Source organism: Chiloscyllium plagiosum, unplaced genomic scaffold, assembly GCF_037043375.1.
Source record: "Chiloscyllium plagiosum isolate Xiang-an unplaced genomic scaffold, Cpla_swu_hap1 HiC_scaffold_3, whole genome shotgun sequence".
NCBI lineage: Eukaryota > Metazoa > Chordata > Chondrichthyes > Orectolobiformes > Hemiscylliidae > Chiloscyllium > Chiloscyllium plagiosum.
The window spans coordinates 105981764-106005177 of record NW_028270141.1 but is presented as its reverse complement, the minus strand read 5'-3'; the positions used below and the strand labels follow the sequence as shown (position 1 = coordinate 106005177).

Here is a 23414-nt window from a genome sequence, read left to right as displayed (position 1 = left end):
AGGCAAATGGAATGTTACCATTTATTTCAAGGATGCTAAAATACAAGAGCAGAGAAATACTGCTGAGGCTGTATAAGGCTCTGATCAGACTTCATTTGGAATATTGTCAGCAGTTCATGGACCCTGTGTCTAAGGAATGGTGTTCTGGCATTGGGAAGGGGCTGGAGAGGAGGTTAACAAGAATGGGATGAAGGACTTATTACATGAGGAGCGGTTGAGGACTCTGGATCTGTACTCATTGGAGTTTAGAAGGATAAGGGGAGAGTATCATTGAAACTTACAGAATACTGAGTGGCCTGCATAGAGTGGAGGTGGAGAAGATGTTTCGCCTAGTAGGAGAGACTAGAACTTGAGGGCACAGCCTCAGACTGAAGGGACAATGAGATGAGGAGGAGTTTCTTCAGCCAGAGAGCAGTGAATCTGTGGAACTCATTACTACAGAAGGCTGTGGAAACCAAGTCATTGAGTATATTTAAGACAGAGATAGATAGGCCGTTGATTAGTAAGGCAATCAAAGGTCATGGGGAGAAAGCAGGAAAATGGAGTCAAGAAACGTATCACCATGATCAAATGGTGGCGAGGACTCAATTGGCTGAATTCTGCTCTGTATCTTATGGTATGATGGACAACTGTCTGTACTCACAGGAACTGATGCTGCTTGAAAGTGAAAATCTCTCCCTTTTGTCCAAATTCCCTGTTGGCAGAAAGTGTTGTGCAGTTTGTCTTCAGTTGTTTTTTTTTAAATATCTACCACAAGCTATCGGACTCTTTTATAGATGGCCACTGCTGCTACGACGATGTGCAGTTGCTTCCATTAAATTTTACCTGAACAGAAAAAATAACAACAAAGAATTCTGGCTGCTGGAAACCGGAATCAAACAAAGAAAAGAAAATACTGGAGAAACTGAACAGATCTGGCAGTATCTATGGAGAGAAGGCAGGGTTCACATTTTGGGTGCAGTGACTTTTCTTCAGAACTGAGGATCTTCTATCTGATGCTGGATTGCTTCTATTATCTCCTGTGACGTTTAAAAAAAACTGGGCATAGACAGCATGGTATTGAAGAATCTGACAGACATTTACTACAACAAGCTATTATGTATAAACATTATATTCCTCAGATACGTAAGTGTTTGGGTTAATATTAAATTACAACAGAGCTGAATACTTCTAGCAATGCCATGCTTTAGTGATCTAAGGTAAGATGGAGCATGAGATCTTTATACTTGCCATGTGCTATAATGCAGTGATATCATGGCCATGTCTTTTAAAGGAGTACTGACAGCAATACATAACACAGCAAGCCTTCATATTATCATATTGAAGTCAGCCTACCTTAAATCTAGAATTTTAGCTGCTTTGTGTGTCATATGATGAGAATTGAACAATTGTGTAACAAATACAACATGAGTTGAAACAGGGAGTTTTGCTTCTCTACTTTGCTGAATCAATAGTGTCATAAATATGGTGGATTTCTTGAACATTCAGTAGTTTTCTTTGTCATTATTTCTTGGAACCACCAGTTGGGCATTGCATATTCGAGCAATGAGCCAGATAGCCTTAGTGTACATAATGTTTTTCTATTAGTAATCATAGTATAGAGTTCAAAGTAATGTTTGAAATGTGAAACAAAATAGCTACTTGGCTTAGAGATTTGAGTAGAGCTAACTTCAACAAAACAAGTCATTGACTGTCCACAGTAAACTGAGCAAATCCATTCTGAAGACGGGTCACTGGACCTGAAATTGTAAACTTTGCTTTCTCTCCACACATGCTGCAAGACCCACTGGGTTTTTTCTAGCAATTCGATTTGCGTTTCTGAGCAAATCTGTTTATGGGTGTGAGGACAAATCAGTGGATGTGTTCATAAAATGATGAAATGTGATACCAAATCTGTTCTGCAATGTCTCTAGGATCTTGGAGCAACTTTGCAATGATCTCACAGAGCTGCCCCCACTGGGTATTAGCACAGAGTAAATGGAGTTCTGGATATAGGTTTGCTCACTGAGCTGGAAGGTTCATTTCCAGACGTTTTGTTCCCCTACTAGGTAACATCTTCATTGGGCTTCTGGGCGAAGCACTGCTGATGATTCCTGCTTTCTATTTATATGTAAATAGGAAGCAGGAATCATCAGTGCTTTGCCCAGAGGCCCACTGAAGATGTTACTTAGTAGGGGGACGAAACGTCTGGAAATGAACCTTCCAGCTCAGTGAGCAAACCTACATCCAGAATCTCAACCTGAGCTACAAATCTTCTCAAAAAGTAAATGGAGTTAGAAAGGGGATCAATAGGTAAGGTGAGATTGGTTTAGCTTAATAGAGGGAAATACATGTAGAGAATAGTCTTTAATAATATAACAGTCAGATTTAAGACTCAGATTACCAAGTATAGCAATAGTTTGTATGAATATGTAATAAACTTGGGTTGGGTTCAAAAGAAGCCCAAGCCTGAAAACATTTCTTGACCTTCTCAAAGTCTAAGATGTGGGCATTAAACCAGAGGTAAATGGATAATTAGTTTATACCCCTCAGGCAAAAGAAAAACCCTGTGCATTCTCACTCAAGTGTTGGTGCACCACCTTGCCTGTGATATTTCAGATGAGTTTGGCCAAGTGAGAACCACTCACTCCCTTACGCACCAACACTGTTATTCTTCAATGAAAGGTCCAGAGGTTCCACTCCTCACTGCTTTCTCACCATTGTAGATGGCTTTAATCAACCTGTTGTGTCACATGTCTGGAGCAGACGGAACCTGAAATGAGGCCTCCTAGCTCACAATAGGGACACTACCGGTGCACCACCAGCGTTCCCTCGAATAATCACATGTATCGTATTGTCACATCGCACTCTGATTGAAAACCCTTTATGTTAAGATTCTTCTGTACTTATTCATTTTGTGTAGAAAGCTTTTTTTTAAACATCTAACCATGTCTATAACTTTGCTTATTTTCATTTGCTTGGGATAGGATAAGAGCTGCTGTGGAGAAAGTGGAGTTACAGTGGCAACAGGCTCTTGCCAGAGCTCAGCTTTTGCAGAAGGACCTTCAGTGTAGGGAAAAGGCTGAGCAGGTAAAATTCATAAACGCAAATTGTTTTATTGTACATAGTATAATTGCTTTGTTCTCTAACTTACTAAGCAGAATGACAAATGGCAAAGTGGAAATACTTGTTCTTGGTATAGAATAATTTGTTGCAATTGAGTTAATTTTACTGAATGGATCTTGATTACAACTTGCTGAAGTGTGATGGAAACAGGCATACTGCTTACACCTACTTGTACAAGAACAAAACACTGCTGATATTGGAAATCTGAAACATAAACAGAAAATGTTGGAAATGTTCAGGTCCGGCAGCATCTGTGGAGAAAGAGATTTAATGATTCATAAAGATCACAGAGCTGAAAACACAAGTGCTGTCTTTCCTTCCATATTTTCTGACCTGCAGATTAATTCCACCTTTCTCTGATTTATTCCTCTGTCTATTCAATGTCGTAGGGTGACTTGTTAGAGGTGTACAAGATGATTAGGGGTTTAGATAGGGTTGACCATAAGAACCTTTTTCCACGTATGGAGTCAGCTATTACGAGGGGGCATAGCTTTAAATTAAAGGGTGGTAGGTATAGGACAGATGTTAGGGGTAGGTTCTTTACTTAGCGAGTCGTGAGTTCATGGAATGCCCTGCCAGTAGCAGTGGTGGACTCTCCCTCTTTATGGGCATTTAAATGGGCATTGGATAGGCATATGGAGGATAGTGGGCTAGTGTAGGTTAGGTCGGCTTGGATCGGCGCAACATCAAGGGCCAAAGGCCCTGTACTGCGCTGTATTTTTCTATGTTCTATGTATATTCTAATAACAGGTTTGATTAAATGTTTTTTTTTTCTTTCTGTTTTAGTTAATTGATTGGGGAGATACTTGCCTAATGGTATTATCCTAAACTATTAATCCAGAAACCAAAGTAATATTAATCCAGAAACCAAAGTAATATTCTGGGAACCTGGGTTTGAACCCCGTCATGGCAGGTGGTGGGATTTGAATTCAATTTTTAAAACAATGCGGAATCAACGGACTTTTGATGATCACAAAACCATTGACGATTGTTTAGAAAATCCACTTGGTTCACTGGTATCTTTTAGGGAAAGGAACTGCTGTCCTTACCTGGTCTGGCCAACATGTGTCTCCTGACCCGTAGCAATGTGGTTGATCTTAACTGCCCTCTGGGCAATTAAGGACTGACCATAAATGCTGGCCTAGCCTGTGAATTAATACAAATTGTTGTGTATTCTGCCCAAAGACAGGCTCTTGGCTCATTGTCGGCTTCATCGTGATCAGTTTTTCATAAGTAAAAGGCCTTTTGGCCACAATCAGGGACAAAACAAAAAGGCAGGTCCCAAACTTACTTTAGCTGGAATGGGAATCACACTCACACCGTCGGTGTTACACGGTCATTTGCTAGCCAATTGGGCTACCGGCCGCCTCCTATACAGTGAAACTGAATCACTACATTGCTCTTTTTTTGTGCACATGATGATCTGATATGGCAGCTTAGTGAAACAGACAACCGAAGACACCACTCTTCTGTTTGAATGAAAGCATTGATTCTGATGATAACTGGTAACTGCAAATGTTATTACTGTTATTGAGTATGGTATAAATCTGTCTCAATTATGGGCAGAACTTGCGTTTTTGTGGTAATATTGTTGGATTATTAATCCAGACTCTCCGTCGAAGGTCCTAGGGATAGGAGTTCAACTCCTTAATTCAATAAATATTGCTGAAATTATCCTGTTAGTGACCATGTTACAAATGACTATTGTTGTTTTAAAAACCCTAGTGTCTGCTGTGGTTACCTGGTCTGGCCTACATGTAACTCCAGACCCATAGTAATATGTGTGTTGAACAGTCTATCTTAACTGCCTTTGGTGATGGGCAAATGAACACGTTTTTATAAAATTCCAGAACTAGAATGTATCCACGTACTTTATTGAGAAATTGGTTTGCTTTGTCTGTTACAGGCTATATTTTTAAATATGTAATATATATTATTTTTTTGACACTACCTGTCTTTTCATTTCCCCTTGCCCCATGGTGCTAAAACCTTCATCCATGTTTTTGCTTTCTGCAAACATATTGCGAGTTTTGGCATAATATTAGCCCCACATCTTTCACCATTAGAAATTATCAGTTTGTCCAAAGCTCTGTTGCCAGTATCTCATCACATAGTTGTCCAATGACCCTGGTTGTCCACCACGCCCGTTATCATTTATCTTCATTGGCATCTTGTACCCAATGGCCTCAAATCTAACATTTACATCTTTGAACGTATGTTCTTCCATGGCCTTGCTATTCCCTATTTCTGCAACTTCTCCAGGGCCACAGACTCCTCTGCTACACTCTCCTTTACCGTATTCATTTGGAGTGGGAGCCACAGTGGATGTCTGATCTATCAGTTGTGTAAGTTACTGAAAGGGTCAATATTGGAGACTACATTAAACTCCACCCACTTTGATGATGCCATACATATTTTTGTAGGGAAAAGTAGAGTCTAGCTTGAGATCCCATTGGAGACATATGTTTCATCAGTGTCTTCTGATAGCCTTAGTTTTACTTAAAATGTCTAAATAGCCAATTGCTATTTTGCAATATATTGCATCTTAAGAAAACCCCTCCTCTCCCTAGGGGTTTATCCTCTGCAACTGTTAGCCAACAGGCTGTTCGACTCAGTGTAGAAAGTAGATTAGTGGTTATACTCTACCCCATCCATTAGCTCTTGTTGGTTGTCTGCACAGCATGCAACATTATCTGCTCAACATCTAACAATTTCCAGTTGGGGGTTGGATAAAGCTCAGTTTTGGGGAGCCTGGTTGTTTAATTTTCATCTTTCTCCTGTAGTCTAGTGCAGTGAAGTGCATCATAGAAGTCTATAGGCATCTCAGTTGAGACCAGCTTATTTCTAAATAGCACAGGATTGAATTATTGGTAATATTATAAGAAGGAGCTGCTGATGTTGGAAAAGTTGCTGGAGAAACTCAGCAAATGAGGTAGCATCTGTGGAGAGAAAGCAGTAACACAAGGGTCTATGGACCATAAACGTTAACTCTGCTTTCACCCCATAGTTGCTATCAGACCTGTTCAGTATCTCCAGCAATTTCTATGATTTGAACAACTGATGTTCCTGGCTTCTGTAACCCTAATCTATGCAGAATATTTATTTTATCAGAACTGAAAATGTGTTGCTGGAAAAGCGCAGCAGGTCAGGCAGCATCCAAGGAACAGGAGAATCGACGTTTCGGGCATAAGCCCTTCTTCAGGAATCCTGAAGAAGGGCTTATGCCCGAAACGTCGATTCTCCTGTTCCTTGGATGCTGCCTGACCTGCTGCGTTTTTCCAGCAACACATTTTCAGCTCTGATCTCCAGCATCTGCAGCCCTCACTTTCTCCTATTTATTTTATCAGCAAAGGTAACAGGAACATCCTCATCTCGCTTTTATACAACATCTAGGCTTTTGGAATTCATCATCGCCATTCAGATTTTTCTGTATTTTTTCAGTTATTTGAATACAAAGTTATTTATTTTAAGAATGTTCATCATTAAACAAGTTATTGGCCTCTGGTTTAAAATATATATAATGGAGAAAGGGCAATATGATATTGTCTAGATCCTTTACACATTGAGGACACACAGTGTGAATGTCTTTGCATAGTGGTTTTGAAAATTACACATCAATGCTTTGTTTTGCCTGCAGATTATTGATTTGATCACCCATGAAGGAATGGGGAAGATCCAATCATACAAATTAGAAATTGCAAGTAATTTGAGCCAAGCAGAGATTCTAAAACTGGATTATGATGTTGCCATTTATAATCCTGCAATGGTGAGTTTCTTACCTCTCTCTCTTTTTTCATTATGAAATATTCACTATTTTAGAATCATATTTAATGTAATGTTGCATAATAGTTATAAACGGGTTGTGTTTAAATGTAATGTAACTTGTTCTACGTATCGGACTGGTTTGCGGTATTAGGACAGTTATTTTACATTTGTGTTAAGTGTACAGGCTGGCATTCTGTCAGGCCTCACCTGCTGGTCAGACACCCTCTGTCAGATCAGTGCGGGGGTGCCCAGTGGGTCAAGTGCCCAACAGACTCTTCACTGGCCATCAGGCATCCCCCATGATTGAGGCCCCTGGCTGCAGAAATACCGCCTGACTAGAGCTTTGAGCATCCCAAGGCTGGCAGCTCTTCATGCATCCACCAGAGCTCCTGGGTCACTACGGGACGCTAGTGAGGGAGCAAGGGATGGGAAAATTGAGTAGTTGGAATCACGGAAGAGAAAAGGCAGGGATGATAAGGAGAATTGGAGTCGTGCGCAAGTGGGGATTTTTCAGTGGCCCTCCCCTTCCTGATGCCAGGACCCTTGATCAGGCTTAATCCCTGAGTTACCACTAAATTGTTTTTGGATTGAAGCTATAAAGTGTCATTGTCTCATTAATGAGACTAATTGGCATCCTACTGGTGGCAACTGGGAATTCCATCCCAGCACCTTTTGCCTCCAACTTAATCAGGGAGAGGTCCCAGCCACTCTCCACTAGTGATGACCTTTGGCCTCATTCTGGTTGTCGTGGTTCCTGTCACTGTGGACTAGATAAAATCCAGCCCACAGCTTTTCCAGGCCTTTGGCCTTGCTGCTAACATATGCAAGATGCTTCACTTCGACCAGTGAAGATTTTTCTGACAAAGCTGACAATTTTCCTCTAATGACAATGATTGCCGTTTTTTTTCTTAATCAATTGTGGACTTGTTGCCTTGATTGTATTTTAAGTTTATAATGGAATTGTTTGTACTGTCCATGCTATTTATAGAAGTTGATCACCGAATCTGAGAGAGTGCTGCAGGATCTTGATGTAATAACCAAAGAAAGACCTGGAGGAAAAGAGGAGGATTGTAAAGAGAAACTGAACAAATTAAAAGATATGTTCCACATAGCTGTAGAGCTGCCCCACCAAACCTTAAAAGCAGTTTATGATTTCTACTACATTTTTGAAAAAGTAGGTAATGTATAATCAATCTGACTGGGCTGGCTGTATGTCTGGTTTGAAATAAATGAGCTCTTTTGTGCACGCAAATTTCTTTCTGTAATTTATTGAGGAATTGGTTCAACTCTTAATGATTTCATCTTGAGTGTTAAATCTGGCTTTCTCTTTCAGATGCTGAGCAATTTTCTGAAGTCCTTTGAAATTTTTCTCTTTTTGGGTGTCTGTGATTTTTATGCATATTTCTATGTTTACTTCAGACGCCTGGTTACTACTCTTGTAACTTTTAAATATTAACTAGCTGGTTTTATTTTCATCCAGCAATATCAAACAGCCAAAGTAGTTTTACTAATTCGCCACAAATCTTCTTTCCTCTTTTTCTTAATTCACTTGTGGGATATCGGCATCACTGGCTGGGCCAGCATTTATTGCCCACCCCTAGTTGCCCTTGAAAAGGTGGTAGTGAGTTGTCACCTTGAACCACTGCAGACCATGTGCTGTAGGCCGACCCACAATGCCATTAGGGAGGGAGTTCCAGGACTTTGACCCAGTGATTCCATTTTTACTGGTTGTGAACCTGTTCTTCTTTGTACCCAAGGTCATTTCTGATATAGATCTCACTTAAACCAATTAAGACAAAGTAATTATAGCTTCTCCAATGGGAGCTTTGTAAAGACAAAGACTATGGTGCTACAAAGGTCAATCCCAGTGCAAGCACACTCAATTATCCAAAGCCATTTCAAGACAGAAGAACTCTAAGGTGATTTCACACTGAACCATAATGTACATTCACATTTCTTAAAGCACTGCAATCTAAATGACAAGTGTATAAGATTTTCGTGCAGATATTTTGCATTAGCTTATTCAGAAACTCCACAATTGGGGGTCAGCTTTGACATTTAGTTCAGCATTACCCAGGCTGTAAGAGCCTCAAAATGGACAGCTTATCTTCTCAAACCCATAGGGAGGCAGTGGCATTGTGGTAATGGGCCGCTAATCCAGACTCCCAGGCTGGTATTCTGAGGTTCAAATCCTACCATGGCAGATGGTGAAATTTAAATTCATTAAAAATAGATCGACAATTTTTTAAAAAAACTAGCCTACTGCTGACCATGTAACCACTATTGATTTTGTAAAACAAAACCTATCTGGTTCATTAATGTCCTTTAGGGAAGCAAACTTGCTAACTTGGAGGTTTGGTCTAGATGTGACTCCAGACATGTTTATCTGGTTCATTCTCAACTGCCCTCTTGGCAATTAGGGATGGGTAATAAATGCTGGCTGCATCAGGATAGCTTTCTGGCACCATGCACCCTCACCAAGCCCAATGTCCATGAGGCTGACACTAAACAATTAGACTGTCCCCTAGCTGTGGTTACTGCCGAAGCAGCAGAGTGTTCCTTTGGTTTCCTTTAAGTCAGGACTGATCCCCTTATGTTCAAGATTGACGCTTTGTTTAATTTTTTTTTAAGTTGAATGTTCATCTAGATTTTTTAAAAGGGACTTTTGCAAAACTATTCCTTTATAGGTTGCTGGCTGGTATAATTTATTGCTGCAAGAAGTATTTTTTAAGGAGGCAGTAGATACCCATGATGCACAAATGTTGGCGATGCCTCAAGAAGCAACAATCTGCCTTAAATCAAGCTGGCAGAACGAGGTTAATCATTTCCTGAAAAAAGCTCCTGTTCCAGCCATTGAAGAATTGGTACAACTCAGGGATTTGGCTGATTACATTCCAGATACGCTGCTGAGGAGAAGGGGAAAACTAGTAGCCCATCAGTAAGTATTGGTATCCTGCTGTATTTTCAAATAGATCAGAGAGAAAAATTCCGTCAGTTCACCAAGCAGGAAATTTAGTGAAATCCAATCTATTTGTTTGATGTATTGATTAATTGTGATTAATGTTGGGTGGGGCTCTAAAATGTGCAGTTCATCTGATCCCTTCAGTCATCCTGAACCTACATTTAAGCTCTTAGCAGCAAAAATACATGTTGGTTTCCCCTCCTCTGGCCAGTTTTGTAGTAGGTTGCATTTCTTCCTATGCCTGAGAAAAATGCTCTGAATTGTTACTGTTCTGCTCTGGCCTGGACAGTCGTTTTTGCTGATACTAGTTCGTATCAGTTGTACAGACCTACCTCCTGCTTCTACAGCAGTAGTCTCTTGCATGAACAATCCAACAACTATTGGTCCAGTAATTGTGATATCTAGAGAATTCCAAGAATGACTCCACAGAATGGGAGGGTGATAGGTCTCAAATAACAGAAGGCGCAATTCACGCCACAAACTGGGCTGATAAAGATGAAGAGCTAGGTGTTCTAAAAGAGATAGTGGATATGCTGATTACGCTTTTCTGAACTTACAAAAGCATTCATTCAGGTGCCACAAAAGGACTCGTGAACTTAGGGGTAATATTTACCCAGATAGGGAGTTAGTTAACTGACAAGAAGAAAGTATGAATAAATGGAGCAGTTTCAAAGTTGGCAATTGTTGTGGAATAATTCAAAGATTAGTGCTACAGCTTCTGCTTTTTATTAACTTGGAGATCTTTTAAGTATTGTGTACACGTTTATTAATAATGCAAAGCACAACTGCGGTGATTATACCAAGTAGCTGCAAAGTGGGATAGGCAGGTTAAGTGACAGATTATGGTGTGCAGAAATGTGAATCTTTTTTAAAATGTGAAATTTTTAAATGTTCATAGTTAGAGAAGTTTGTATTTATTCATAAGGAGCAAAGAAATGGATGTGAATGCAGGAAGGAATACGGCATGGTAACTTTTTTCACAAAGTATTTAGTCATACAGGGACAGAAGTGTCGTGTTTTAATTGTGCAGGACTGTGGCACACTGAAGTATTATCTGTGGTTTTCATCTCCATGTTTATGAAAGAATATATACACCATGGAGGCAGATGGTTCATTAGGTTGATTCATGGGATGAGCGGTTATTCTATGATGAAAGGCTGAGTAAATTGAACCTATCGTCTGTTAGAGAAGAATGAGAAATGATTTCATTGAAAATATAAGTTTATGCAGGAGCTTGACAGGGTAAACATGAGTGGTAATATCCTTGGGCTACGGATGAGTGCATGGTCCTAACATAAAGAAGATAATCATTTGGAAATATTTTTGAATTCTCATACCTGGATGGTTGAGGATGTTTCCTTGTTGAGTAAATTCAAGACTACAATCTTTGGCTTCCCGGGCATTCAAGGGACATGTAGAGTGGGAAAGGAAGTGGAATTGAATCCAAGAATCAGCCATGATCATATTGAACGGCAGAGCTGGCTGAAGGGCTATATGGACTGTACCGTTTATTTCAGGGGTTAGCATTGCTGCCTCACACTACCAGGGACCCAGGTTCAATTCCACCCTTGGGCGACTATGTGGAGTTTGCACATTTTCCCCATTTCTGCATGGGTTTTCTCCGGGTGCTCTTGCCTCCTCCCATGGTGCAAAGATGTGCAAGGTAGGTGGGTTGGCCATGCTAAATGGCCCATAGTGTCTAGGTGGATTAGCCATAGAAAATGCAGGAACAGAGCAGAGGATTTGGTCTGGATGGGATGCTCTTCAGAGGGCGGTGTGGACTCAATGGGCTGAATGGCCTGCTTCTGTAGTGTAGGGATTCTATGAAAACTTAATTCTTTCCTTGCCCCAAACAATTTTTAAAATGATTGAAGTTTAGTCTTCCCCTTTCATACCATTCGGGATTTAAAATTACTTTATAACCTGTGGTGATTCCAGTAGACCAAAATAATCAGCTGTTTATCCCTGAAAGCTACAACTTTAATAGATTTTTCAATAACGTAAGGTTATTTTACATGTGGGAAAACATCTTGAGGCACAGAGGAATAAAGGAAGCAGAAAGAAAATGGATAGGAGGAGCTATTGAAAGTTTTCATGAAGAGTGATTATTCTGTGTGGAAATATGTGATGCTTAAGATTTATCAATGCTTTAACCTAATCAACTGTAACTTTTGACCTTTTGCCATGATATTAATTTTTCCTTTATGTAGGTGCTTCGTTGTAATAAAGCTGTTGACTTCTCTTGGGAAAGTATTCCTGATTGACCTCGAACAAGCAATTCACTGGCAAGAAATGTACTTAGAGAGACTGCAAAATGCAATGGATCATCCTGCAAATTCATCTGTTGATACCAAGATCAGTGCAAGTGCTGATAAAGCACTGAAAACTGTCAGCGATGTACATGCTACTCAAGAACAGTTCATTGAAAGCAATTTGCAGGAAGCAAAACAAAAAAATGGCTCTGAACCAGGCGTATCCTCCATGGAAAAGCGCTCTCATGCAAATGAGACAATTGAACAGAATAGGGATAATCTTGACTGTGACCATTTGCAACTAACAACTTTTCTATCCACCTCTCAATCTGTTCTTGTTCAAGCCGACCAAAACGACAGGGTATTAACCAAAAAAAACCCATCTTTAACTTCTTTTGACTCTGGAATTGACGGGGCTGGGAGTTGCAATTTAGAGACTGGAAACATAAAATTCAAGTCTGAAGTAGCCAATAGGGACTGCGGGGTAAAAGCAGTCTCAAAGTTATCATTTAAAACTAAAGCAGCAAAACAAAATGAAGTGGATAAAGTTTGTACGACTGAGTCGAATGAATGGCTGAGGTTTGAACAATTTGGATTTGGTGATCTCAAGTCCATATCAAGTGAAGTACAGCCCCTTTCAGGGTCTAATACAAAGGCTTTAAACTTTGAGATAAAAGTGAGCCGTTCAGCGAGTTTACCTAAGAATCCTTGGATTGGTCTACCTATTGAGAATCTTGAACAATCTTATATGGTCACAATCACCCCCAAACAACCAACGTTGGAAACCCATCTCAAACATAAAAAAGCTGGAAGCTGTAATGCAGTGCGTCAAATTGAAGGAAGAAATGCAGACCAGCTTACGGTTATGGTTCCAGGACAGAACATCTTTGGGGCAACCTCAGTCCGGGTGAAATCTCCAGAAAAGGAACGACGTTTAATTTTGGAGGACTTTGATCTGCCATCTGTCGAAAAAATTGAATGCGCACAGTTCAACAAGGACCAGTGTTTGAATTCTACCGAACAATTTGATGAAGACATTGGAAGGGAGATCCCAGCAACTCTGTACAACAATCAGGACCTTTGTGGACCCAAAATGTTACTGGAAGGGAGTAAAAATGCAAGGTATTAAATTGTTACACTAATCTCCATCCCACTTTCTGCTGAACCACTCTCAGTTTTTGGAAGTTTACCTAATGGAATAAAATCCCTCTTTCATTTCCTAATCAAGTGGGACCTAACAATTATAATGCAGTGCAGGCTGAGGGTATTCAATCTAATGTGTCTTAAATAAGAGCTACCCACTTCATTTCATTGTCGCTGCAAAATGTGAAAATCTTTCCCTCTGGGATGGTTCTTCGATTCCCTTTTAAAAGTGCTTAATACATTTGTTTTCATCACTTTCTTTTAATTCAAGTAGTGCATTCACCATCACTGAAATTAGCTGTGCTAATGGATATCTCCTCGTGCCAGCCTTTTGCCAGTCATCTTAAATCTGTTATCTGATTTCTGATTCTTCTGCCATTGGGAAGAGCCTCTCCTTTGACATGCTGACAAATTTTTTTTGTGCTTTTGCGCAGCTCCTATAAAATTTCACCATCACCTTATCCAAACAAACAAAACCAACCCATTCTTTCTAACAGCATTTCTTCACCTCTGTTACAATTCAAGTTAATTCTCTCTCTCTCTCTCTCACTCTCTCTCTCTCTCTCACTCTCTCTCTCTCTCTCACTCTCTCTCTCTCTCTCTCTCTCTCTCACTCTCTCACTCTCTCACTCTCTCACTCTCTCACTCTCTCACTCTCTCACTCTCTCTCTCACTCTCTCACTCTCTCACTCTCTCACTCTCTCACTCTCTCACTCTCTCACTCTCTCACTCTCTCACTCTCTCACTCTCTCACTCTCTCACTCTCTCACTCTCTCACTCTCTCACTCTCTCACTCTCTCACTCTCTCACTCTCTCACTCACACTCTCACTCTCACTCTCACACACTCACACACACACACACACCTTTCATAACTATGCTAAAGTGTGGTCCTTGGATAATGTAATTTGAGTGAATTTTGCAAGGGTGCCTCAACCTACAACATCAAAATCTTGTTTCGTTACTTTACTTTGCTTATTTAATATAAAAGTGGCTTAAGATTGTCAATTATCTTTTTAAAATGGGTAGATAATTAATGTGCATTAACTTACTAATGATGTGCACCGCAGAATGATGATATCACGTGATTTAGCTCCACCATTTTCTCCATCCAAGTCCAATGCTGCTTCCCATTGATCTGGTAAGAGGCGGTGTTATTTGGAAGATGAGGTAATGCGTCTTATACAGAGAATTAAAATCCGAAGCAGTCAGCACACATCTGCGACAGAGTAAGAAGCAGATGAGTGGTTAAGTCCCTCCAGTCTTTAGTTTAATGAAAAGGAATGTAGTGAGAGATGATTCAGAAAGTACCAAGCTTACTTAGCCTGGGAAGCATTTGTGAGAGAACTTGCGATTTCAGGTGGGAACCCTTTGCCAGAACCAGTATATTTTTTGACATCTTAACATACAGTACATAGTGTGCAGAACTTCTTTTCCACTTCTCATGTGCAGAGATCATGCTGCATTACAGCTGTGTGACAGGGACATGAAGGATCAGGAGAAGCTGCAGGACGATATCGAGAATCTTCTGTTGAGGACAGCAAAGATTTTAAAGGTAAATGTGAAGCATTTCTGTGTGATTGAGTTATTTCTTTCTTATTGTTACTGTGTAATTCATGTGAATGAGGCAGCTGAAGACTAAGATGCTGGAGTGGAGGAGCTGGATCTACCTGAAAATAGGAGAGCATGGAGAAGAATGAAGGGCTGAATGAAGTTGCAAAGTTGGGGTTTTCCAAGGCAATACAGTGATTTGTAGATGATGGCCAAAGTGTTGCCCAACAGGATTAAGGTGAGGGTCAAGATAGGTTGGCAAGGATGTGAGTGGGATGTCAGGATCTGAGCTTTGAATAATTTGCGACTTATGACAGTTAAGGGCTTCACAGCAGAGAATGCAGGTGTTGTAGAAGTGCAGTCTCATTGTGATGATGATGATTTGCTTAAGGGGTTTGACTGTAGTGGAGATAAAGTGGAAGTAGAGAAGGACCATGTTGCATATGTAGAAGTAAATAAGTTTGAATGGGATGTGCTCGCATCACAGCCTGAATGGTTTTCAAAGGATGTTTAGATCTGGTTCAAACTGATGAATGCAGCAATGCGAAAGACAGGTTATGCAACAAATCTGTTACCAACTAACCTGTCAACAGTATTAATTCAATGTTTACCATATTCTGTGATCCTCTCCACTTCTGCAGGAGATTGATTGCTTGAATGTTGTTCCATGGCCACCTGGTTGTGCCTAGTACTTTAGCCAAGTGAGTTTTATGAATCAGTAAGTGTGGCTGCACGCAGTTCATGTGAGGTCAGAGCCTTTCTTAGCAAAGGCTGATCTTGTCTAAGTATGGGTGTTCCCAGCAGGGCCCCCTGACCAGAAATCAAAACTAGATTAAAGAGGCACACTGTTTGTAGTACATAGCCAGGACATCCCGAAACACTTTACGTTTACTACTTTTGAAGTATTCTGATGAAGAAAACATGACAGCTATTATCAAGATCCCACAAACAGCATTATGATCATGTTAGAAAACCTGGCTGTTTCTCATTTCAATCCCATTCAACCTGAAGGCCAATTTTGAGGGGGATATAATTAGGGTGGAAATAGGGTGGGTCAGTGATCAGAAAACCCTCCAACATTGACTGAGGATAAAAGGAAATCTCTTGGAAGCTCTTTTGTGAATAATGGCATCAGAGTGATTGCAATAGAGGTGGCCAAACTGTGAAGAGAGAATGGGTGCTTACAGGAAGTGGGCTGGATAATAACCATTCAGGTAATCAAGGATGCTGTGGCATTATATTGGATATCTGTGAAAAGATGATTACACAAGATTCATGAAGGGTCAAAGGGTCATTCATGAAATGAAAGGATGGATAGAAAATTGAAATATTCTCTTCACTATCCATATTAAGCTAGATAGCATTGTCACACCAATCGGTATAATCGAGCGGATGGATAGGTGACCTGAAGATGACTGGGACAAACATGCCCATAAAAGATGGGCATAACTATAATCCACATGGACCTGCAATGTGACCCTTCTTATTTGGTGGAAGTGAGTGAAGTTTAAGGCTTTGGCTTTACCGAATCTGACTGACCTACTGTGCACTTTCCTCTTTATTTGAAATAGTTACATCCTTTAAGACAGCACCTTTCTGTTTGTTCTCCATTGAGTAACAACAACCTGAGTGATAACACCAGTTTTACAGGTTTTAACGTGATGCCATCTTTTGAATCCAGGAAGAAGAGGATGTGCTTAGACAAGAAGAAGAGCTAGAGTTTCTTTTACAGTTGGAAGACAGCAAGTGCTATGATACTGAAGTGAACAGCACAGCCTCTGACTTGCACAATGAGAAGGTAGTCATCTCAAATAATTTCGCAGGAGTTTTTGTGATGCTCAGTAGCCAGATATTTGATTCATTGTAACGTAAATCTGATTCAACAACAGGTACACATTGTTGAATTACAAACATTACTTGAATAGTTTCATAACCTGTTTGATATCCATTCATAGTACTGTCCTTTTTGGATTGGGATGGACATTTGTAGGAAAAACCTTCTGAATGCATGCTTCCCGCAAGCACCTTATCGTTTTGGTAAACAACTGCAGATAACACTCACCATCAATGAGAATTAATGGAGAGAAAATTGAGGATTTTGTCCATAAATTCCTGACATGCAATAGATTGGCCCTCAATTGGAAAAATCCTAATAGTTTCTTGAAAGCCATGAACAGATGTTTGTCATCTGTACCTTTTATGATGCTGAGCTCTGCATGTCAGGATTTCAAGCACAAAAACACATCTGTCAACTCCCATCATCACTCATTCATCAGAGCACTGAAGGCAAAAATGTTTCTCCAGCTAAAGTAAAGTGTTGTTATATGATAGAAATTAAAGTTTGTGTTTTGTTTTAGTAGTGTCTCCTTTTGCAGGAGCTAGCAATAGATCAGGGACAATGTAGTGTGGAAAATATTCCAATTAAGATTTTTCTTTAAGCAATGAGGGTCCTTAGTAGTTTGATACCTGCACCAAGTTGTCTTAGGTCCGGCAAAGCACAAGCCAGTTTTGCTACCCTGTGAAGTATTTTAATCTTCAATCTAAAAAAGAACAAAATATTGATGCATTCATGTCCGACTAACAGGCATTTTTATGTCAGAAGGTGTTTGGTGTGCCTGGTTTTTGTTCTGATCCACGTCTGCTATAAATTGTTTTGAGATGCCACAGTTAAAATTGATTAGGCTTTTTCCTAATTTTCCATTTCTCAAGAGAACTGTGAATGTAGGAGGTAGTATCAGTATGTTTACAGATGACAAAAATTGGAGGTGTTACATAGTGCAGAGGAAAGCCTTAGATTCATGGGGATCATATAGACAATTAGTAAGATGGGCTGATTAGTGGCGAGTGGAATTCAATCCTGAAAGGTGAGAGGTGATGCTGGTTGGAAGGACTAACAATGCAATGAGTACAAAGGATCATGTCCATAGATTCTTGGAGGAAACAGGAATGGTAGATAAAATGGTTAAGAAGGCATTTGGGATACTTGTCTTTATTAGACAAGACATTAAACAAAAGGGCAAAGGAATCGTGATGGAGCTGTATTGGACATAACTAGAGTACTGTGTGCAGTTCTGGTCACCACACAATAGGAGCGATGTGATTGCATTAAAGAGGGTGGCGGAGAGGAGATTTACTAGAATATTGCCTAGGCTGGAGTGACTCAACTATGCAGAAAGACGACATAGGCTCAGTTACTTTTCCTTAGAACAGAGAAGACTGAGGAGGGAACCTGACTGAGGGGTACAAAGTTATAAGAAGCAGAGACAGGGCAGATGTGGAGAAATCTTTCCTCTTGTTAGAGGAGTCAATAACCAGGGGCTATAGTTTTTATGTAAGGACCAGGAACTTTGGAGGAGATTTGAGGAAACATCCCTTGGTTAGTATTCCTTCCCAATGAGGTGTTAGAGGCGGGAACCCTCAAGACATTTAAGAAATATTTAGACGATCGCTTGAATCACCATAGCATTCAAGACTATGAACCAAATTCTGGATATTGGGATTCAAGTCGATGGATACTTGATGACCTGTGTGGTCAAAATGAGATGAATGGCCTTTTTCTAGCTGTAAAAACTGAATAAACAAGCAAGTACATTCGATATCCTGATATATAGCATTTTAAGTAACTCTCTTACTAAATCTTTTATTTTCTAGGTCACAATGTCCCTGAGTGAACTTTCAGAAGCTGGAGTGATTGGATTAGAAGACTATGAATGGTCTGAAAGGGAACAGCAGGAATGTAATTGTAGTTGCAACCATTCTCAGTTGTCTTGTGATATCAAGAGCATGCAACAGGAAAGAAGCTTTAGTTCTGACTGTGGCTTTTATACAATAAATTGTAACACTACTACTGCTACGCTAGGGACAAACTGGGGTGTACACAATAATCCCAGGTTACTGCAAGAATTGAAAGAATTAAATCAAATTGAGGACAGAATTCTGGAAGAGAACTTGAAGATAAGAGAGTTGTGTTCCTCTGAGGAAGAGCAGAATGCTCCGGTACAAGTCTTGGGCAAGTCAAAGCCGAGCGAAGATAGAATCAAGTTTTTAGCTGAGCTGGAGAAGGAAAGAAAGGAAGTTGAGAAAATGGAGCAGAGTCTTGCTCGAGAAGAAAAAATGGAGCACAAGAATGTAAAGAAGCTGCCACAAATATCTTCTAAGACAGGATGTAGTAATCCAAAGAGCAGAAAAGTAAAATTGTCTGCACGAGTTTTGAGTTCTCATTCAAAGTATAGCCAAAGAGCTGAAACAAAAAGCCAACCTGGGTTTCCAGCTGCACATGTAAAGTCTAATGAACTAAGGTCCCCTGCAAATGGTTTCAATTCCGCCTCTAGTCAGGACCGATCTTGCAACAAGCGTATCCCAGACAAACCACCTTCACATGTAAACGGAGTATGTAGCTTTAAAAAAAAGGCCACCAAAGAAGTATGTCCCAATAAAGATCAAGACCAAGTGCTTGGTCAAGTTATAAATACTGCTGTTGCTGTGAATGAAGAAAATGACCCAACAGGTTCAAAAGATGACCAAACATCTATTACTGATCTAGATAATGAAATTCCTGAACAGATTTTTTACTCCTCCAAGAAGGAAACAATTGAAGAAAATAAAATTTATACCTCTGGCTATCAAAGTCAAAAAGACCTAACTGAGCAAACCAAAGAAAAGCCAATACCAGCACTTCGTACCAGTGTACCTGTAAAAGTGGAAAATAGTCTGACATCTGCATGCTCTGACCACTTCTGCACTGAACCTCTTGTAGATGTTGTAACAAAAAGTGTAAAGAAAGAGCAGTTGAGAGTTCCAGTGCCCCAAAACTGTGTCAAAACCAAAAGTTGCCCAAAACTGTTTTTGGAAAATCCTAGTGCTGTAAGGAAACCTTGTGAACAGCAAGAGTTTTTAGAGTCTTTAGAGAACTGTCCAGTTTCAAAGGAATCCATCATCATTAATGCAATTCTTGAAACAAATTCACAGACAGGGAACAAGAATAAATCGGAAGATGTCAAAAAGGACCATGCGAGCAAAATCTCTTCTAATTTGTCTGAACACTCAACAAACGTGCATAACAGTCAAGTCAAGTATGAGAAAGGTGGTTTTATCATGGAAACAAGCTCTTTAGTAAACTCTGAGAGTGAAGAAATGTGTCTTGAACAAAAAGATTCCAAGTTGGTTGTAAAGTCAAATCCATATGTTGAAAGTAAATGTGATGCACAAGGCACTCCCTTATTTAATGAGGCAATACTGGAAAGTAGTGCAATTATTAGCAGCAATGTAGAATCAAGAGAGGATTACACATTTGAGATGTTGCAATCTGATGAATCCAGAAGCACTGAGACACAGAAGGATTCTTTACAGATCATCAATATTGCAAGCCAGATACACGATCATTCAAAACAAGAGTTGAATGCTGTATTTGAAGATTGTCATGTAAACGTGTCTGTGGGATGTAATCCACCAATCAATGGTCATGTTTTTCAAGTATCTGTTATGAAGGTAACTGAAGATTTAATTTTAGTAAGATAGATACATACGCATTGTTGTGATAGTTTTTTTTGTGATCTCAGTTACAGGAACAAAGTCTCTCAGAAGATTGAAAGGATTTTAGTCAGGTTTTGTTTTGGAATTAGGACTTCAAAGGATAGCAAGAGAAGATTTTTATGGAGAATGAGTTTATGATTCAATTTCTAACAGCATGTCACCTCCACATATGCTAGGATCCCTACAAGAAACTATACTCCTGAGAGGCAAGATAGGGGACTTTTCTCAAGATAATGTAAACTGATTTTTCTGCCTTCTTCTAATGATGATGATGTTGTAACAATCTTGAAACAGCATTGTCTTGAAACAAGAGCAAGAACCAAGCCTTTTAAAAGTAAGATCAACATCGTAGAGGTTCCTGACTCTCCTGTAGATAGCCAGCTGCCAGAGTGTAGGCACAAATAATTGTTCCTCAGATATTTTTCATGGATATCTACATAACTTCCTGGAGTTGTCAATCCACTCCACAAGATTGCTTTGCAGAGCTTCCTTTCTGATAGTGACAAATGGCTGGCATTGGATTCTGCCATCCTCACTACCAAATGATCACCACCTTCAGTCTCCTTCCTGTGCCTTCATATAACTGTATTTTGCTACAAGCTTTCACCTTTTCATGATGAGAGCTTTGCAAAAATATTGTCTGAATGCACATCCCAAAGACACTGTTCGTTCAGAGAGACAGCTGCCTTCTCCAAGGGCAGTTAGGCATGGTCAGTAAGTGCTGGCCAAGCCATATCCCATGAATGAATACATATTGTGAAACGTTATTGCCACTAATGTCCTCAAGGCTTTTAGATTAGATTACTTACAGCGTGGAAACAGGCCCTTCGGCCCAACAGGTCCACACCGACCCGCCAAAGCGCAACCCACCCATACCCCTACATTTACCCCTTACCTAACACTAGCAACTTAGCATGGCCAATTCACCTGACCTGCACATCTTTGGACTGTGGGAGGAAACCGGAGCACCCGGAGGAAACCCACGCAGACACGGGGAGAATGTGCAAACTCCACACAGTCACCTGAGGCGGGAAATGAACCCGGGTCTCTGGCACTGTGAGGCAGCAGTGCTAACCACTGTGCCACCGTGCCGCCCACGGTGAATTACCCAGTAGTATCAATTCTTCATCTCAAATATCCCAATCACCCTGAATTAACTTGTCTGAGCTAATGGGTATAAGTGACAGGACTCAGTGGAGTGGGCTTTTTCTGCTACCAGTGTCTCCTCAAAGTAGGAATCAAATACTAAAACTGTTTTAGTTTTCCGTATTCCGTGAGATCTAACCTTGCTAACCAGTCCCACATGGGGAATCTTGTTGAATGCCTTACTGAAGTCTATATAGATCACGTCTACTGCTCTGCCCTCATCAATCCTCTTTGTTACTTCTTCAAAAAATCTCAATCAAGTTTGTGAGACATGATTTCCCACACACACAGCCATGTTGACTATCCCTAATCAATCCATACCTTTCCAAATACATGTACATCCTGTCCCTCAGGATTCCCTCCCACAACTTGCCCACCACCGACGTCAGGCTCACCGGTCTATCGTTCCCTGGCTTTCTTAAACAGTGGCACCTCGGTAACCAACCTCCAGCCTTCCAGCACCTCACCTGTGACAATCGATGATACAAATATTTCAGTAAGAGGCCCAGCAATCACTTCTCTAGCTTCCCACAGAGTTTTAAGGTATACCTGGGGATTTATCCACTTTTATCAGGCCCTGGGGATTTATCCACTTTTATGCTTTTCAAGACATCCAGCACTTCCTCCTCTGTAATATGGACATTTTTCAAGATGTCACCATCTATTTCCCTACATTCTATACCTTCCATGTCCTTTTTCACAGTAAACATTGATGCAAAATACTCATTTAGTATCTCCCCATCTCCTGCAGCTCCAGACATAGGCTGTCTTGCTGTTATTTGAGGGGCCCTATTCTCTCCCTATTTACCCTTTTGTCCTTAATGTATTTGTAATAACCCTTTGGATTCTCCTTAACTCTATTTGCCAAAGCTATTTCGTGTCCCCTTTTTGCCCTCCTGATTTTCCTCTTAAGTATACTCCTACTGCCTTTATACTCTTCTAAGGATTCACTCGATCTATCCTGTCTATACCTTGCATATGCTTCCTTCTTTTTCTCAACCAAACCCTCAATTTCTCTAGTCATCCAGCTTTCCCTACACCGACTCACCTTTTCTTTCACCCTAACAGGAATGTACTTTTTCTGGACTCTGGTTATCTTATTTTTGAAGGCTTCCCATTTTCCAGCCGTACCTTTACCTGCAAACATCTGCCCCAGTCAGCTTTTGAAAGTTCTGCCTAATAACATCAAAATTAGACTTTCTCCAATTTCGAGCTTCAACTCTTTGATCTGGTCTATCCTTTTCCGTGATGATTTAAAAATTAATGGAATTATGGTTGCTGGCCCCAAAGTGCTCCCGTACTGATACCTCCGTCACCTGCCCTGCCTTATTTCCCATAATTAGGTCAGGGTTTGCACCTTCTCTCATAGGTACATCCACATACTGAGTCAGAAAATCTTCTTGTACACACTTAGCAAATAGCTCTCCATCTAAACCCTTAACATGGCAGTCCCAGTCTATGTTTGGAAAGTTAAAATCCCCTACCATAACCACCCTATTATTCTTACAGTGCTTGAACTGCTGTTGTGTTAATGGATGACATATTTATACTGTTAGGTCTGTGGCAGAGTAAATATTAAAGCAATCAGTTTAGTCCTCCTGAACAGAAGGTTCAAAGTTTTACTTCAGAAGAACCCAGAATTCTGTTCAGAAGGTGGAACAATTTCTCCCAAGAGAGTTCAGTCGCTTAATGGGGACCAGTCACCTGAGGTGAGATGTTTCCGTTCAGAGCTTCAAATCCAGGAATATAACTCTTCAACTTGTTAAAACTAAAAAGTTAGGGCATGGTGATGGTGAGGTTTTATTGCCAGCGGACCTGGAAAGAAATCATGAAAAATGGCCTCACCAGTCTAATGGAAAGAAACTGGTAAGTGCAGTTGAGAAAAGATTTTAAAAGCTGAAATAGGAATTACATTTCTCTGGAATTGAGTCTCTGTATGCATGATGTTATAAAACAGGTT

The 23414-nt window shown here is 40.3% G+C and overlaps 1 protein-coding gene and 1 long non-coding RNA gene across 6 annotated transcripts in view; one reads left to right on the top strand and one right to left on the bottom strand.

Annotated features, from left to right (window-relative positions):
* LOC148150634 (uncharacterized) overlaps nucleotides 1-14366 on the bottom strand; it is a 43816-nt gene extending 29450 nt beyond the window's left edge. The window contains exons 1-2 of the long non-coding RNA XR_015754229.1: nucleotides 14278-14366; nucleotides 12946-13046 (exon numbers count right to left, since the gene is read on the bottom strand). This is a non-coding gene — a long non-coding RNA (uncharacterized LOC148150634). The remainder of the gene's footprint in view (nucleotides 1-12945; nucleotides 13047-14277) is intronic.
* The window catches only part of LOC122548370 (actin-1), a 114766-nt gene that overhangs the window by 64023 nt on the left and 27329 nt on the right, over nucleotides 1-23414 (top strand). For 4 of the 5 annotated variants that reach the window (XM_043686929.2, XM_043686928.2, XM_043686931.2 and 1 more), the window contains 8 exons: nucleotides 2967-3069; nucleotides 6743-6871; nucleotides 7859-8044; nucleotides 9558-9808; nucleotides 12043-13206; nucleotides 14678-14780; nucleotides 16458-16574; nucleotides 18428-20263. In XM_043686929.2, coding sequence (XP_043542864.2) covers nucleotides 2967-3069; nucleotides 6743-6871; nucleotides 7859-8044; nucleotides 9558-9808; nucleotides 12043-13206; nucleotides 14678-14780; nucleotides 16458-16574; nucleotides 18428-20263 — 3889 coding nt within the window. Of the gene's footprint in view, nucleotides 1-2966; nucleotides 3070-6742; nucleotides 6872-7858; nucleotides 8045-9557; nucleotides 9809-12042; nucleotides 13207-14677; nucleotides 14781-16457; nucleotides 16575-18427; nucleotides 20264-23059; nucleotides 23321-23414 lie in introns of those variants that run through there. The other variant, XM_043686932.2, reaches the window with a different exon arrangement.